Here is a 15,503-nt window from a genome sequence, read left to right on the forward strand (position 1 = left end):
TTATAATAATGAAATGAAAATAAAATAATTTATAATATGATGCCTGTACACACTGGAGTTTAGAGAAATGATCTCACTGAAACTTATAAAATTCTTACAGTGGTAGATGCAGGAAGGATATTTCCCCAAGTCTATAACCAGGGGACACAGTCTCAGAATAAAAGATAGGCCATATAGTACTGAGTTTAGGAAGAATTTCTTCACTCAAAAGGGGGCGAACCTTTGGAATTCTCTGCCCCAGACAAATGTGGGCGCTCAGTCATTGAGTATATTCGAGGCACAAATCGTTACATTTCTGGATACTAATGACATCAGGGCATATAATTCAGCAAAGAAGGACCAAGGGATTGATTAAGAAGGGGAAAATACAGTATGAAAGTAAGCTTGCAGGGAACATAAAGACTGACACTAAGAGTTTCTATAGATACATGAAAAGAAAGAGGTTGGTGAAGACAATGTAGGGCCCCTACAGACAGAAATGGGGAAATGTATAAAAGAGAACAAAGAAATGGCCTGAACACATACTTTGGTTCTGTCTTCTGTTTTCACAAAAGAGGACACAAATCAGATGCCAGAAATGTTGGAGAATGCAAAATTTAGTGAGAGGGAAAAACTGAGGGAGATCAATATTAGTAGAGAAATGGAACTGGGAAAGTTGATGGGACTGAAGGCAGATAAATCCTCAGGGCCTGATAATCTACATCCCAGAGCACTTAAGGAAGTGGCTCTGGAAATAGTGGATGCATTGGTGGTCATCTTCCAGGATTCTATAGACTCTGGAATAGTCCCTGCAGATTGGAGGATAGTGAATGTCACTCCAATATTCAAAAAGGGAGGTAGAGAGAAAACAGGGAATTATTGACCAGTAAGCTTAACATCGGTAGTGGGGAAAATTCTCAAATCCATTACCAAGGACTTTATATCAGAGCATTTAGAAAGCAGTGACAGGATCAGACAGAGTCAGCATGGATTTATGAAGGGGAAATCATGCTTGACAAATCTGTTGGAATTCTTTGAAGATGTAACTAGTGGAGTTGACAAGGGGGAACCAGTAGATGTGGTATATTTGGACTTTCAGAAAGTGTTTGACAAAGTCCCACACAACAGATTATCGTGCAAGATTAAAGCACATGGGATTGGAGGAAATGTATTGAGATGGATAGAAAACTGGTTGGCAGAGAGGAAACAAAGAGTAGGAATTCATGGGTGCTTTTCAAATTGGTAGGCAGTAACTAGTAGAGTGCCATAGGGATCGGTGCTGGGACCCCAGCTATTCACAAAATATATTAATGATTTGAATGAGGGAACAAAATGTAACATCTTCAAGTTTGCAAATGATACCAAGTTGGGTGGGAGGATGAACTCTGATGAGGATGCAGAGATCCTTCAGAATGATCTGGACAGGTTGGGTGAGTGGGCTGATCAATGGCAGATGCAGTATAATTTGGATAAATGTGAGATTATTCAGTTTTGAAGCAAAAAACAAGAAGGCAGATTACTACCTGAATGGCTGTAAATTGGGAGAGGGGAGTGTGCAGCGCGACCTGGGTGTCCTTGTGCACCAGTCGCTGAGAATAAGCATGCAGGTGCAGCACGCAATAAAGGCGGCAAAAGGCATGTTGGCCTTCATTGCAAGAGATCTCGAGTACAGGAGCAGGGATGTGTGGTTGCAACTATACAGGGCCACACCTAGAGGATTGTGTGCAGTTTTGGTCTCCTTTTCTGAGGAAGGATGTTCTTGCTCTCGTGGGAGTGAAGCGAAGGTTTACCAGGCTGATTCTGGGAATGGCGGGACTGATGTATGAGGAGAGATTGACTAGGTTAGGATTGTTTTCGCTGGAGTTCAAATGCATGAGGGGGGATCTCATAGAGACTCATAAAATTCTAACAGGTCCAGACAGCATAGATACAGGGAGGATGTTCCTGATGGTGGGGGAGTCCAGAACTATGGGTCACTGTCTGAGGATTCAGGGTAGACGATTTAGGACAGAGGTGAGGAGACATTTCTTCACCCAAAGAGTGGTGAGTCTGTGGAATTCATTACCACAGGAAGTAGTTGTTGCCAAAACATTGAATGCATTCAAGAGGTGGCTGGATATAGCACTTGGGGCAAATGGGATCAAAGGTTATGGGGAAAAAGCAGGATTAGACTATTGAGTTGGATGATCTTAATGAATGGCCTCCCCCTACTCCTATCGTCTATGTTTCTATAAGGGGATAGCACGGGAAAATGGCATTGAGTTAGATAATCAGCCATGATGTCGTTGAATGGTGGAGCAGGCTCGAGAGGCTTAATTCCCTCCACATATTCCTGTGTTTCCTTGTTCCTATGCAGCAATTCACCAAGGCTCCTTCAAAAGCACTTTTCAAACCCAGGGCCTCGATCACCTTGAAGGATAAGGACAACAGACACATGGGAACTCCACCACTTGCAATCTCCCCTCCAAGTCACATACCATCCTGATTTGAAATTATGATGCCATTCCTTCACAGTCAGTTGGTCAAAAGCCAGCAGCACTGGGGTGTACCTACACCAGATTGACTGCAGCGGTTCAAGAAGGTGGCCCATCCTGACCTGCTCAAGGGCAATTAGGAATGGGTAACAAATATTGGGTGTAAAGGTGGGCATGGGGAGATGGAGTGGAACAAAGAACAGTACAGCACAGGAAACAGACGCTTCGGCCCTCCAAGCCTGTGCCGCTCCTTGGTCCAACTAGACCATCCGTTTCTCGGAATGTGGAATACAACTAGAATTATGCCCTTATGCAGAGCAGATCTTTAAACTGCAGTCAGGGAACTTGGTTCAGTTTCTGTGGCTTTACTTGGGGAGAGGCAAAGTAATCTGCTCTGCTGCACCTATATTGGTAGGCTGGAGCCCAGGAATTTCCAGTCTCTCAAATTGCTCCCAAAAGGACTTTGAGCAGAGTTTTCACTTAGGGTATAATTGTTGATCTAGGTGCAATTTGCCTAACAAAATACTTTTCTGACATGTTTTTCCCCCCACTGAGCATCCATTTAAACCTCTTCACATATTCCCGTACATAAAATTTGTCATGAACATTTGCTTTATGAACTAATGTTTTAAAAGAAAATTGCTTTATATTAAAAGTGTTCCTTGATATTTTTAACAATGATAACTTGACACCGTTTGATTAATATGCTGACAATGAGCTTGTCACAAAAAATAGGATTTTAAGCAATATCCCATCCATCGCTTGCAGCGTAACCAGATTTTAAACAATTGAAAATGACTTGAAAAACCTCTACTGAACCATTTACCAGTTATATTGGCAAACAATTTTCAGATACTTAGTAAATTAAAAAAATATCTATATATTCAAAAGATTTTAGAACATGCTTATTAGTGTCCAGCTTAAATATGGAGATCCAATAAAATCCTGCAAAAGAGCATTATGAGCAGAAATCCCAAGTCTATGTGTGTGTGGGGGGTGGGGGGAGCTAGGGGCTAGATGCATGTGCCCAGTTTTGAGAGTGCAAAATAATGCTGATAGGAACTCAAATTGCATTGCTTGTAAATGTGATTAGAATTCTGCCATCTCTAAAGTTCTTGAAAAGCCCAGTTCCTGGCAGAGAATAAGTACTCCATTTAAATAGATGCCCACTGGAGACTAAAAGATATTTATTTTGGCACCACCAGCGATTAAGAAATGCTTCACTTTCTGATGAGACAAGGTAAAGCTCCCTAGGAAATTAGATCACAATGATTCACAATTGAAGCTTTTCACTATTAAGGTGCCAATGTTCATCTTCGCTTTACAAACTGGGCATCTTTAGGGCTCCTCTCCTGAGTGTCAAATGAATTATGGTAAATAATTATTTGTTGTCAACAAATGAACAAACCTGATTTTCATTCATTGCATACACAGCTGTTAGACAAAAATAAAAATCACCCCCACTTGCAGGGTTGGATTTGAACTCGGAATGAATTAATGGATGGTAAATATGCACAGCTTACCCCAAATTCTGCAATAAGGCCTTAAAAGCCATACCTAGTTATGAGCACGAAAATGTATCCTTTAAATTTCAATTCAGTAACCAGTTCCATTTCAATGTCTTTTTCTTTGCAAAAAGTATTGATTTCTTTAGAGTTCATAAACATGTTCATTTTTATTATGTAATCCACAGATCTTCATGGAGTGAGCGATTTGCCAATCCAGTTATTGGAGGTCAAAAAAAAGTGAGCTTGGATGCTGAGTTAGCTTTACCTTTGCTAATTCTGGATGGATGGTGTCCTCAGAAGAGTCAATTACATCATTTGAGCCGAGATCAGCCACTTCATCCTCTGTTGGAATAATTAAGTCAAACAAAGTTTATGTAATCTGCTGACTTGATCAATTTAGCATGCTTCAATGTAATCTTCCTTAACTACGGCAAAATGTGAACGCAATTCTGTTAATGAATTTGATGAAGCAATGAATAATATGAAACTCAAACAATCAGGTTAAGTACACATTCGAAAAGTATCAACATCTGGAGCATGAGTAAACATTATTTTTCCAAAATTAGCTCCATCTCCATTATCAAAGTAATATTTTAAATTATCTTAAAATGGTTTTGAAATTTCAGAAGAAAATAAGAACTTGGCTGTTGTTTTACATTGTGCTGGAAAATTCATAACTTTAGTAAAATATTTTTACATTAGAGATTTAAGTTATGTGTTTAAAAAGGAATTAATTATTTGTCAGGATTTAATTCAATCCTCCCTTTAAACTCATGAAAAGCATCAATTTACCCAGAGTTTCATCATGTTTGGCATCTGTAAGGTCCACGCTTTTTCGTTCCTGACTTGATCCTTCAGGATTGATTTGCAGGATTCGATTCAGGGTGGAAATCCAATCCTCCATGTCCTGTTCACTATCCGCTGCCAGCACAAAGTACGTCACATTGTTCATTTGCAACTCAAAGGCGTGTCGACGAAGTTTATTGTTCTGAAAGATTCAACAGACAAGAAAGTGAGAGAGATAGAATTTTTTTAAATGGCCATTTTGATCGAATAAATTGACAAGCATAGGGTGACAAGGACTTACAAATAATGATTTTGTTAATTAACTTTCTGTTGCACTAAGTCAGTTCTGAAGATGGAATCTTCTGTTTGGGTGGAATTTGCTGTATGGTGGGGCAGGACTTTAATTTATTTGAGGGACATGGGCAATTAATGCAGGCATTCTTCGAGGAGGTTAAGATAAACCTTCTTACTATTGTAGCCCTTGTGGTGAAGGAACTCCTGCAATGTTATTAAGATAGAGAGTTCCAGCATTTTAACATTGTCCATTTAACCTATTGCTCCCCTTAGTAAATATGCTGCAGTTGACATCATAGTGATAATTTTGATGGGCTACTGACAGGATTCCCAGGCCTTCTGGGGAGCCAGCACTGAGGTTGGAAAGTGGGACTAAGCATTAAATACCTGCAGGAATAGATGGATGCATGCCCAACTCCCTCCACCACTGGCATTAGACCCATGACATTTTTACAAATCATTTGAATGGAATTGCTATAGCACCAGGAATAATCAATATGACAGCCATGTTGCAGGTTGGAGAATGCATCTTTAATGTTTAGATTCCTTTTAGCCTCTAGCAACATTTCACATCAGATCTTGTTTGCAGTAATATATATAGTAATTCGATAACAATCTAGAACACATTTACCTATCTGTTATGAAGTGAGTGCACTTCAAATGCCAACTAATGTGTCCTTAACAGGAAACGCATGGCAGAACAAGTCATGGTGCTTATTGCAAGAGATGATCCATGTACTTAGTGGCACTGGGAAGTGTTCGCATGATGGGAAGGGCAAGAAACACGTTGTCAAACAAATCTTTATTAACTGGATCTGATGATCCAGCCTAGAGCATATTCCTTTAAATAAAATTCCCTGCACACCACTATGGATAGTTATTCTTTCTCAGTATACCTTGGGGGGGGGGGGGGGGGGGGGGGGTATGACAGTGAGATACAGAAAAAAATGTACCTCAAATGACAGTACCAGAAGCCAGAAGTTCAACTGCAGCACGAGTGAAATACAAACCAGTTTCCTGATAATTCAATGACCCACTATCAGAATCAAAGTTTCCATGGTTTCTCAGCCATTGTGAAATGTTTCACTGTGGATTCAATTCCATTGGAAAGCAGATTAAGCTTTCTCAAATTCATTCCATTTAATGCCCTTAATAAATATCTTCAGATAATTCCATTCACTCTACCAAATTGCATCTAATTAAACATCAAATTGATCCAAACCATCATTTTTCTAACTTTGCTCTCACTTCTGCTAGAGCCCTTCTCATGTGTCACGTGGCATTGAATGCTAATCTGGATACATGGATATTTGATCTTTTTAAAATTGGAAGTGACTGGGAGGATTTGTAACACTTCTTAATATCCCAGACTGATTCTATTCAGATTGCTTCAGATACAACTTGAAATGTGCACCACCATAAAGTGGCAGATTTATTTCTAACAGTTGGCCTATGATAATTTTGTTTCCACCAGCTGCGCTGGTTTAAGATCACATTTAATGTACTGAAAGTTAACCACAGTGCGAGTGCCACCATCCATCAGTCTGCAATGTGCAATCTGTCTTTTCCCTTAATGATATAGCAGCCTCGCATACTTGCCAACCAGCAAGTGGGCAGTCAGTGCCTTCAGGTCTAAGTCTGTTTACCTGCATTTCCTACAATCTGACTCTCATTCACTGCTCCACACTCAGTGCCATTCCTGTTCTTTGATTGGATTGACTGAATGTAGTTTCATGACATCATTGGAAACTCTTCTCATCGTTCTACATGGTCAGAATTTCCTGTTCGCTTGCAGCAGCGCAGAATCCTCTGGAGCAGAGCAGACAGAAACCATGACTGCCAGAATGAAATGGGTGCAGGAAAGTGCAGCCAGACGGTAAAAAGTGGCAACATGAACTCAAGAGGAGGGAAAAAGGTATACCCCCATAATGAAACAGACAATCCTACGAATGATTTTAAAATCATTTAATCAGATTTAGCAATAAAGCATCACAATACATATAGAACATAGAACATAGAAAAACTACAGCACAAACAGGCCCTTCGGCCCACAAGTTGTGCCGAACACATCCTTACCTTCTAGACCTACCTATAACCCTCCATCCTATTAAGCTCCATGTACTCATCCAGGAGTCTCTTAAAATACCCTATTGAGTTTGCCTCCACCACCCCTGACGGCAGCCGATTCCACTCGCCCACCACCCTCTGTGTGAAAAATTACCCCTAACATCTCCCCTGTACCTACCCCCCAGCACCTTAAACCTGTGTCCTCTCGTAGCAGACATTTCCACCCTGGGAAAAAGCCTCTGAGAGTCCACCCGATCTATGCCTCTCAACATCTTATACACCTCTATTAGGTCTCCTCTCATCCTTCGTCTCTCCAAGGAGAAAAGACCGAGCTCCCTCAGCCTATCCTCATAAGGCATGCCACTCAATCCAGGCAACATCCTTGTAAATCTCCTCTGCACCCTTTCAATCTTTTCCACATCCTTCCTATAGTGAGGCGACCAGAACTGAGCACAGTACTCCAAGTGGGGTCTGACGAGGGTCTTATATAGCTGCATCATTATCCCCGGACTCCTAAACTCAATCCCTCGATTGATAAAGGCCAGCACACCATACGCCTTCTTAACCACCTCCTCCACCTGCGGGCCCGATTTTAGAGTCCTATGGACCCGGACCCCAAGGTCCTTCTGATCCTCTACTGTACTAAGAGTCTTTCCCTTTATATTGTACTCCTTCATCCCATTTGTCCTACCAAAATGGACCACGACGCATTTATCTGGATTGAAGTCCATCTGCCACTTGTCCGCCCAGTCTTGCATCCTATCTATGTCCCTCTGTAACTTCTGACATCCCTCCAGACTATCCACGACCCCACCAACCTTCGTGTCGTCGGCAAACTTACCAACCCATCCCTCCGCTTCCTCATCCAGGCCATTTATGAAAATGACAAACAGCAAGGGTCCCAGAACAGATCCCTGGGGCACACCACTGGTGACCGACTTCCATTTAGAAAAAGACCCATCTATACCCACTCTCTGCCTCCTTTGGGCAAGCCAGTTCTGGATCCACCGGGCAGCAGCCCCTTGGATCCCGTGCCCTCTCACTTTTTTTAGAAGCCTTGCATGGGGGACCTTATCGAACGCCTTGCTATATCCATTGCTATCCTCAAATTATCTATGAAAATTGAGGGACAACCCTATTATTTTGTTACCAAGACAGTGGGCATGTTTTTGTTAAGGGTGCATTATCATTGACAAATGTAGTAGTGTTTCAAAGAATAGCTAAACTGTTAACAGTAGTTAAAAGGATTTGCAGAAAGCATTCATTCAGGTATCTTAAAAATTCAAGGACAGGGCATATACTGCCAGAGACCATGTAACAGCAGGGATAGGTGGAATGCAAATAAAGTCTTATGTTAGGTATTTGGACTGAAGAAAGGTTGGAATGATACAACTTATGAGTCATTCTAGGGTCCACATTTACATTCAGCACATGTAGATGATTTGGACTTGGTTACAAAGAACATGTTTCCAAATTTACTGATAACACAAAAGTTAGCATGAACGACCTAAGGCAACAAACATGTCAGCAGAATGGGTAAACAGAAAGCATATGAATGAACATATTTAAGTGTGGGTAACATACTTTGTGAGAAAAATAAGAAGTGGGACTATATACTTAATAGACACTGAAGGGTGGAGATGATCTGGGAGATCTAGGAGTTCGAATATATTAAATCCTAAAAAAGGCTAATAGTATTTTGAATGTTATAAATTAAGACACAGAGTACAAGAATAATGATAATTTGATTCACTGGTTAGGCCGCAGTTAGAGAAAATTATTTCCTGCTTTATAGAAGACAGATTAATTCTACAGACAGCATATATTCACAAGCACGATGCCAGAGTTGCAGAAGGCAAGGGTAAAAGAGGTGATAGAGGGGTGGGAATTGGAAGTGAAACTGATAAATATTTCCAGGTCCCGATGAGAGCATGAAGTGGCTTTCACACATTCTGATCATTTATTGGACGCTTTTAGCACCTTTCTCAGCCTTTATCATCACCATTTACATTCATTTTGTTCAATTACAACCCCCCCCCCACCTTCACAGTATAAATCTTGTCCAATTTCCCTTCTTTTCAGCTCTGATGAAGGGTCATCCAGACTCGAAACGTTGACTTTATTCTCTCTCCACAGATGCAGCCAGACTTGCTGAGTTTCTCCAGCATTTTCCATTTTTGTTGCAGAAACTATAGTCGGGAGGAGAGACCCAAGATCCCAGAAATACTATGGCAGCAGAGGAGATTTAATAAATGACATAGAGTAGGGCAATAGGATTAGTTTTGGATTTCTAAACTAAAGAGGTGATCTAACTGAACAGCTCCTGTGTTGTAAACTCAAATGATTCAACCACTTCTGCTATACTACTCATTGAATTTAAAACAAATCATGGGATGTTGGTGTCATTAGCCAAGGTCAGCATTTGTTGCTTATCCATATTTGCTCTTTATAAGGTGGTGCGGAGCTTCCTTCTAGAACTGGTGAAGTCCATTTGGTGCGGGTACTCCCACTGTGCTGTTAGGATGGGAGTTCTGTGAAGTTGATATTCAGTTAAATGCACGGAGAATCAAAGCTGCCGACGCTGTAAGAACATGGGTTCTTTTTAGTTCTCTCCAGCCTCTCTCTAACAGTATATGTATGTATGGTAGCCTTAAGTGGCCAAAATGCACAATGCAATTTCCAATACACTATCCCCTCCCCTTCCTGGTGAATGAGACACACAGGCTGGAATTCTCCAATGCCGTATGCCCCGCCACGTGCTCAGCCAAATCTCTAATCACTGCAGCGGGATCGGAGAACCCCAGTCTCGGGCGAAGTCGAAGAACTCTGGCCACAGCATACTTCAATGTTACTCTACCAGTAACAGTGTTACATATATAGCTTTTGTGTTACAATGAGAAGATAGATTTGTTCAACAACTGGAAATAGTTTAGTTAAAACATAATCACTTTAAGTATGGTGGTCATTTTCACCCAAGTAGACTACCATCTGACATCAGGCATGCCCTCATTTTACTCATGTTCTTCATATGAGACGCTGATGTCCGAATCAGATTCAATGCTTGCAAATGGTGTTTTCAGTGCTTTCAAGTGTGATGATATGTGACCCAGACTTGGCAATGATCTTTAATCCTTTTGTGTTGGTCATAACAAATGGCTGGATGTCATAGTGGGTTGTTTCCTTTCCAACATGACCATCAGGTTACACAAGCACTTTATCTCCTGGCTTTAGCAGTGAGGCTCTAAATTTCATGTTTCACTCCGCATTTACTTTCATTCTGTATGCTGACATAATATGGTATTTGTTACCATTTACCTGTGAGTGGGACACATTATAGCCGATATATAGCTTCCATGTATCACCTTTGAGTTTGTCAATAGTAGAGAAACGATCAGCACACAATTTGAGAATGCTGTTGGTATGTGGAATGATTGCTTAAGTGACTGCAATCATGTCTGGTAGATGTGTTGCCATGTAGAAGCTGATAAGGGTATCATGTTCATCTGATATGAAATAGGGTAGGATAATTTTAAGGATGGCAAATGATCAGGTGTCACCATCCTGAGAGTTGGCACCTAATGCACAGCCGCCCACTCTTGCACTCTGCCTGCCATTTCACACTCAACCTTTGCCAAAAGTTGATTGGTAGCAGGCAGGACTTCTGTCCACCTTTGGTAGGAGGTCCCGCCCCTGACAGCTGTCAGTCAATCAGATTGGTCGATAGCTTTTCAACTTGGCCAGAGAGTGCTGCAGTGGCCAGATGCTGGGACTATGTCCCAGGATCTTGGGGAAGGCAAATCCTCAGACTCCCAAGGGCAGGAGGACAGGGGACGGCCAGGGGGGTTAGGAGACGTGATCATGGTGTCAGGGGTTGGGCTGAAGGTTGGGGGGGTTCAGTGTTGATGCGGAGCTCCAATGTCCAACGTCCCTGAGGGAGCCTTCAGATTGAAGGACCACCCCCCACACTTCCCACCCGAGATGAGGAAAGGCAGAAATGTCTGTTTCCCACCCTACCCCCACCCTAAAAATTGATGCTGGCAGGATAAGGCCCTTAAGTGGTGAATGGTGAGTTTCCCGCCCACGGCCCTGCCCACCTAAGTGTGAAATTGCTAGGGGTTCCGGGAGAATTGTGCCCGTTCAATCATCTGGCATGAATGCCACTTGCCAGTTATCAGCCAAAGCCAGAATATTGTCCAGGTCTTGCTGCATTTGGACACAGATTGCTTCAGTATCTGAGGAGTCACGAATGATGCTGGACATTCAGTGAACATCCTCACTATAGACCGTATGATGAAGAGAAGGTCAATGATGAAGATGATTGAACCAAGGCACACCAGCCTTAGGAACCTCTGCAGTGATTTCCCAGGACTGATATGATTGACCACGAAAACCACAACCATTTTCCTTCATGCTAGGCATGACTCCAACCAGTGAAGAGTTTTCACCCCAATTCCCATTGATCTCAGATTTGATATGGCTCCTAGATACCACATTTGGTCAAATGATACCTTGATGTCAAAGCAATCATTCTAACCTCACCTCTTATCTGCTCCTCATAGCTGTTGTTCTCTTCTCTTGGCTAGAATCCAAAATGCATTCTGGTAGGACTAAAATGGTCAAGAAATTTGCCCAAATTAAGAAATACTACACCCACCTGGGCAGTGACTTACACACCAACAAGAGGGTCTGCAAGGAGATTGCCATCATGTCCAGTAAGAACGTTCAGCGCTTTTGTCCATGTTTGGACCAAGGCTGTAACAAGGTCAAGAACCGAGAAAAGCGCTGGTGGAACCCAAACGGAGCATCAGCGAGCTGGTTATTTTGATAAGTGCTGCTTGATAGCGACACCATCCAGCACTTTGGCGGAGGATCAAGAGGAGGTTGGTTGATGGGGTGGTAACTGGGTGCACTAGATTTGTCCTCCCTTTTTTGGATAGGACATACATGAGCAAGTCTCCACATTGTCGTGTGGATGTCAGTGTTATAGTGTACTGCAATATATCTGCAGGGTAAGTTATCATGAGGCACAGTGTTCAACTGCACAGTGCAAGGACATGTTTTTAGGCCAGCATTCAAGGCGGTTTGTCAGCTCTCAGCTTTTACTTTTGAAATTGTGGGTCAGCTTTTGTTAGCTTGCCCACTGGTATGTCTAAAACTGATTCCACTTCTGATAACACCAACAAAAACAAATATATGTCTTGACAGCTCAGCTATCGCTAATGTCTTACAGTGGAAAATGTCTACCACAATTAATAACTAAGCATGTAAAGCTTCAGCAAACAGGGTTTAAAACTACAAATGTTTGGATTGAACCTCATTAATGCTGCAACCCGACAAATTATGGCATTTATCTTCTAGTATGTAAAATGTCTGAACAAGCTGTGATGAACTGAACATGCAAAAGGCCACAATGGAAAAAAAAAATTAAATTTACTCCAACTGGGTCAAGCAGATTTGCCCACAGTTCTCACTTAAACCATATAGCAGAGGTGAGAACCAAGGTGCTTTAGAAAATATTTTCCATTTCCTACTGGAAATTGATTTTTTTATATTTTCATTTCACTTGTTTAGAAAGATCCAGAAATAAAATAAATTTGTTTGGAGAGTATGCCCCCATACAGAATTTGATCCTATATTCAACATATTTTAAAATGTGAACAAAGCTTCAGCTTATACAACAGAGAATGCTGTTCTGAATTTGCAATAAAGAAAATCAAGAAAGCCAAATATTGCATAGAAACATAGAAGATACGAGTTGGAGGAGGCCATTTGGCCCTTCGAGCCTGCTCCATCATTCATTACAATCATGGCTGATCATCCAACTCAATAGCCTAATCCTGCTTTTTCCCCATAACCTTTGATCCCATTTGCCCCAAGTGCTATATCCAGCTGCCTCCTGAATACATTCAATGTTTTTTCTGTCATCCTTAACTCGAACTTTCACCAGATATCGAATGAGGAATTTTTTTTTCAATTTGTTCCAGTATTATATCATAGCTTTTCGGTCAGATTTTCATATCAGAGGCAGGAATCAAGAGATGGGACCAGTCCTGCCATTGCCATCCAGTCTCCACCTCGAGACTGATGTCAGCCAGGATCTTCCAAGCCTCCAAGCCCTAACTGGCCCAGTGCTTCTAAGGCAATTGGTGTCTCATCTATATACATTGAACCGTCTGACCATTTTAAACCACCCCCCACTTCAAATCCCTTATCCACCACCTCACCCATTATTACTTTATGAAGAGAACTCAAATACTATTATAACAATTGGAAGCTGTTGAATAGCCTATAAAACTCAGAGTAATTAGATCGACTCTTTAAATCAGCTTTATAAACATGTCAAACACTTGTAAAATGATTATGCAGTTGGATTGCGGCGAAATACCTTAAAACTCCGAGTAAACAAACAAACTTCAGTCTAGACATTTGTTGAAATAGCAGTTCCAGGAAACGTTATCATACTAGGCTACCCTTTCAATCGTATAAAATGTGCTCTTCCTTTTTATCCATCAGATGAACCTTTTTCTAATTCATCTGTAGACTTTTTCACATATACCGGGTTCATCTTTTAATTGACAGCTTGTCAGCTGGCACTGGTGACAATTTGCTTAAGGGTAGTTACATCTTCCAATGACAGAACTCTGATAACTCATCTTACTGAACATAGATGCCGCTCAGGCTCCAGGATCTAATCTTGAACTGTAAAGGCGGCAAAAACCATTTCACCCACCATTTAAATTCTTCCCACCTCCATGCGGCTGGTCTAAAACAATCGGCTGCTAAAGTCCAGCTACCTCCATGAAAATTTAAAAGCTTACCTGGGGCAGGTTCTCAATGAACCCCAGTGCTGTTGGTTGCCTCCTATTAAGGATTGGCCCTGCCTGATTGGGCCATAAAAATTGGTGCTTTGTCTCTAACTCCTTATGCACTAATTGTTTGACAACCTTTACGTTGCACATTATAATGCACTTTATATCCATCCAGAAGGGAGTTTTTCCCCAGCCTTCTCAATACTTTAGCAACATTGTCTATGATATTACTACATTGTCAAGAACATCAGAACATCAAAAAAACATCAGAACAGTCTGGCTTACAATGGAAGTTTCCCCACAGTAAATGGACTATTATACTGAAATAAAACAACCAGGTTTTAAGCATTTTGCCAAGGGAACTGAAATGATAGAATGAGAAACACAATTCACATTATCGAACCACTGCACCATCAGTCTTCTTTATCACTTGGTAATTCATCCCAAGTGGCATTGTACATGGATAGTCAAGACCAATTTGATTTTTTCAGGTCAAGCAGATTTAGAAGAATAGAGATCATGAACATAAGAACATAAGAAATAGGAGCAGGAGTAGGCCATCTAGCCCCTCGCGCCTGCCCCGCCATTCAATAAGATCATGGCTGATCTGAAGTGGATCAGTTCCACTTACCCGCCTGATCCCCATAACCCCCAATTCCCTTACCGATCAGGAATCCATCTATCCGTGATTTAAACATATTCAACGAGGTAGCCTCCACCACTTCAGTGGGCAGAGAATTCCAGAGATTCACCACCCTCTGAGAGAAGAAGTTCCTCCTCAACTCTGTCCTAAACTGACCCCCCTTTATTTTGAGGCTGTGCCCTCTAGTTCTAGTTTCCTTTCTAAGTGGAAAGAATCTCTCCATCTCTACCCTATCCAGCCCCTTCATTATCTTATAGATCTCTATAAGATCCCCCCTCAGCCTTCTAAATTCCAACAAGTACAAACCCAATCTGCTCAGTCTCTCCTCATAATTAACACCCCTCATCTCTGGTATCAACCTGGTGAACCTTCTCTGCTCTTCCTCCAAGGCCAATATATCCTTCCGCAAATAAGGGGACCAATACTGCACACAGTATTCCAGCTGCGGCCTCACCAATGCCCTGTACAGATGCAGCAAGACATCTCTGCTTTTATATTCTATCCCCCTTGCGAAACCACTATGAGAGGGCAGGGGTCAATGGGGAGCCATCAAAATCAAACAGAATAGGGAGGATGATGTGGGAAAGATGGCACAAGGAACAGCAGTAGGCCAAAGGAGCAAGTAGGATGTAGAAGAAGTGGAGTTAGGATCAGCTAAACTAGGGAGCTGTGCACAAAATAGCCAACCACTGGAGAAATACAATGGGTGGGATTCTACGGCCTCACTTGCCCAAGGCCAACGGACATTTCCGTTGTCCACCCCTTGCCTGCTCCGATTCCTTGGCAGGTGGGGATGTGGAGTTCCGATGAATCACGGGTCGGGGGAGATGTGGAAGGAGCATTTGTTCTTAATGGTTTTAGTATTTGTGGGGATAGGTTACAATTAGTTCATGTGAATATTTACGATAGATGCACTACTAACAAGAGGATGTGACTTTTGTAG

The 15,503-nt window shown here is 41.8% G+C and overlaps 1 protein-coding gene across 1 annotated transcript in view; it reads right to left on the minus strand.

The window, feature by feature from the left end:
* Positions 1 to 15,503, minus strand: part of dock10 (dedicator of cytokinesis 10) — a 339,343-nt gene that overhangs the window by 132,778 nt on the left and 191,062 nt on the right. Inside the window, exons 8-9 of the mRNA XM_078208965.1 lie at positions 4,754 to 4,949; positions 4,227 to 4,303 (exon numbers count right to left, since the gene is read on the minus strand). Of these exons, the coding sequence (XP_078065091.1) occupies positions 4,227 to 4,303; positions 4,754 to 4,949 (273 nt within the window). The remainder of the gene's footprint in view (positions 1 to 4,226; positions 4,304 to 4,753; positions 4,950 to 15,503) is intronic.

This window comes from Mustelus asterias, chromosome 3, assembly GCF_964213995.1.
Source record: "Mustelus asterias chromosome 3, sMusAst1.hap1.1, whole genome shotgun sequence".
In the NCBI taxonomy this organism is placed as follows: Eukaryota; Metazoa; Chordata; class Chondrichthyes; order Carcharhiniformes; family Triakidae; genus Mustelus; species Mustelus asterias.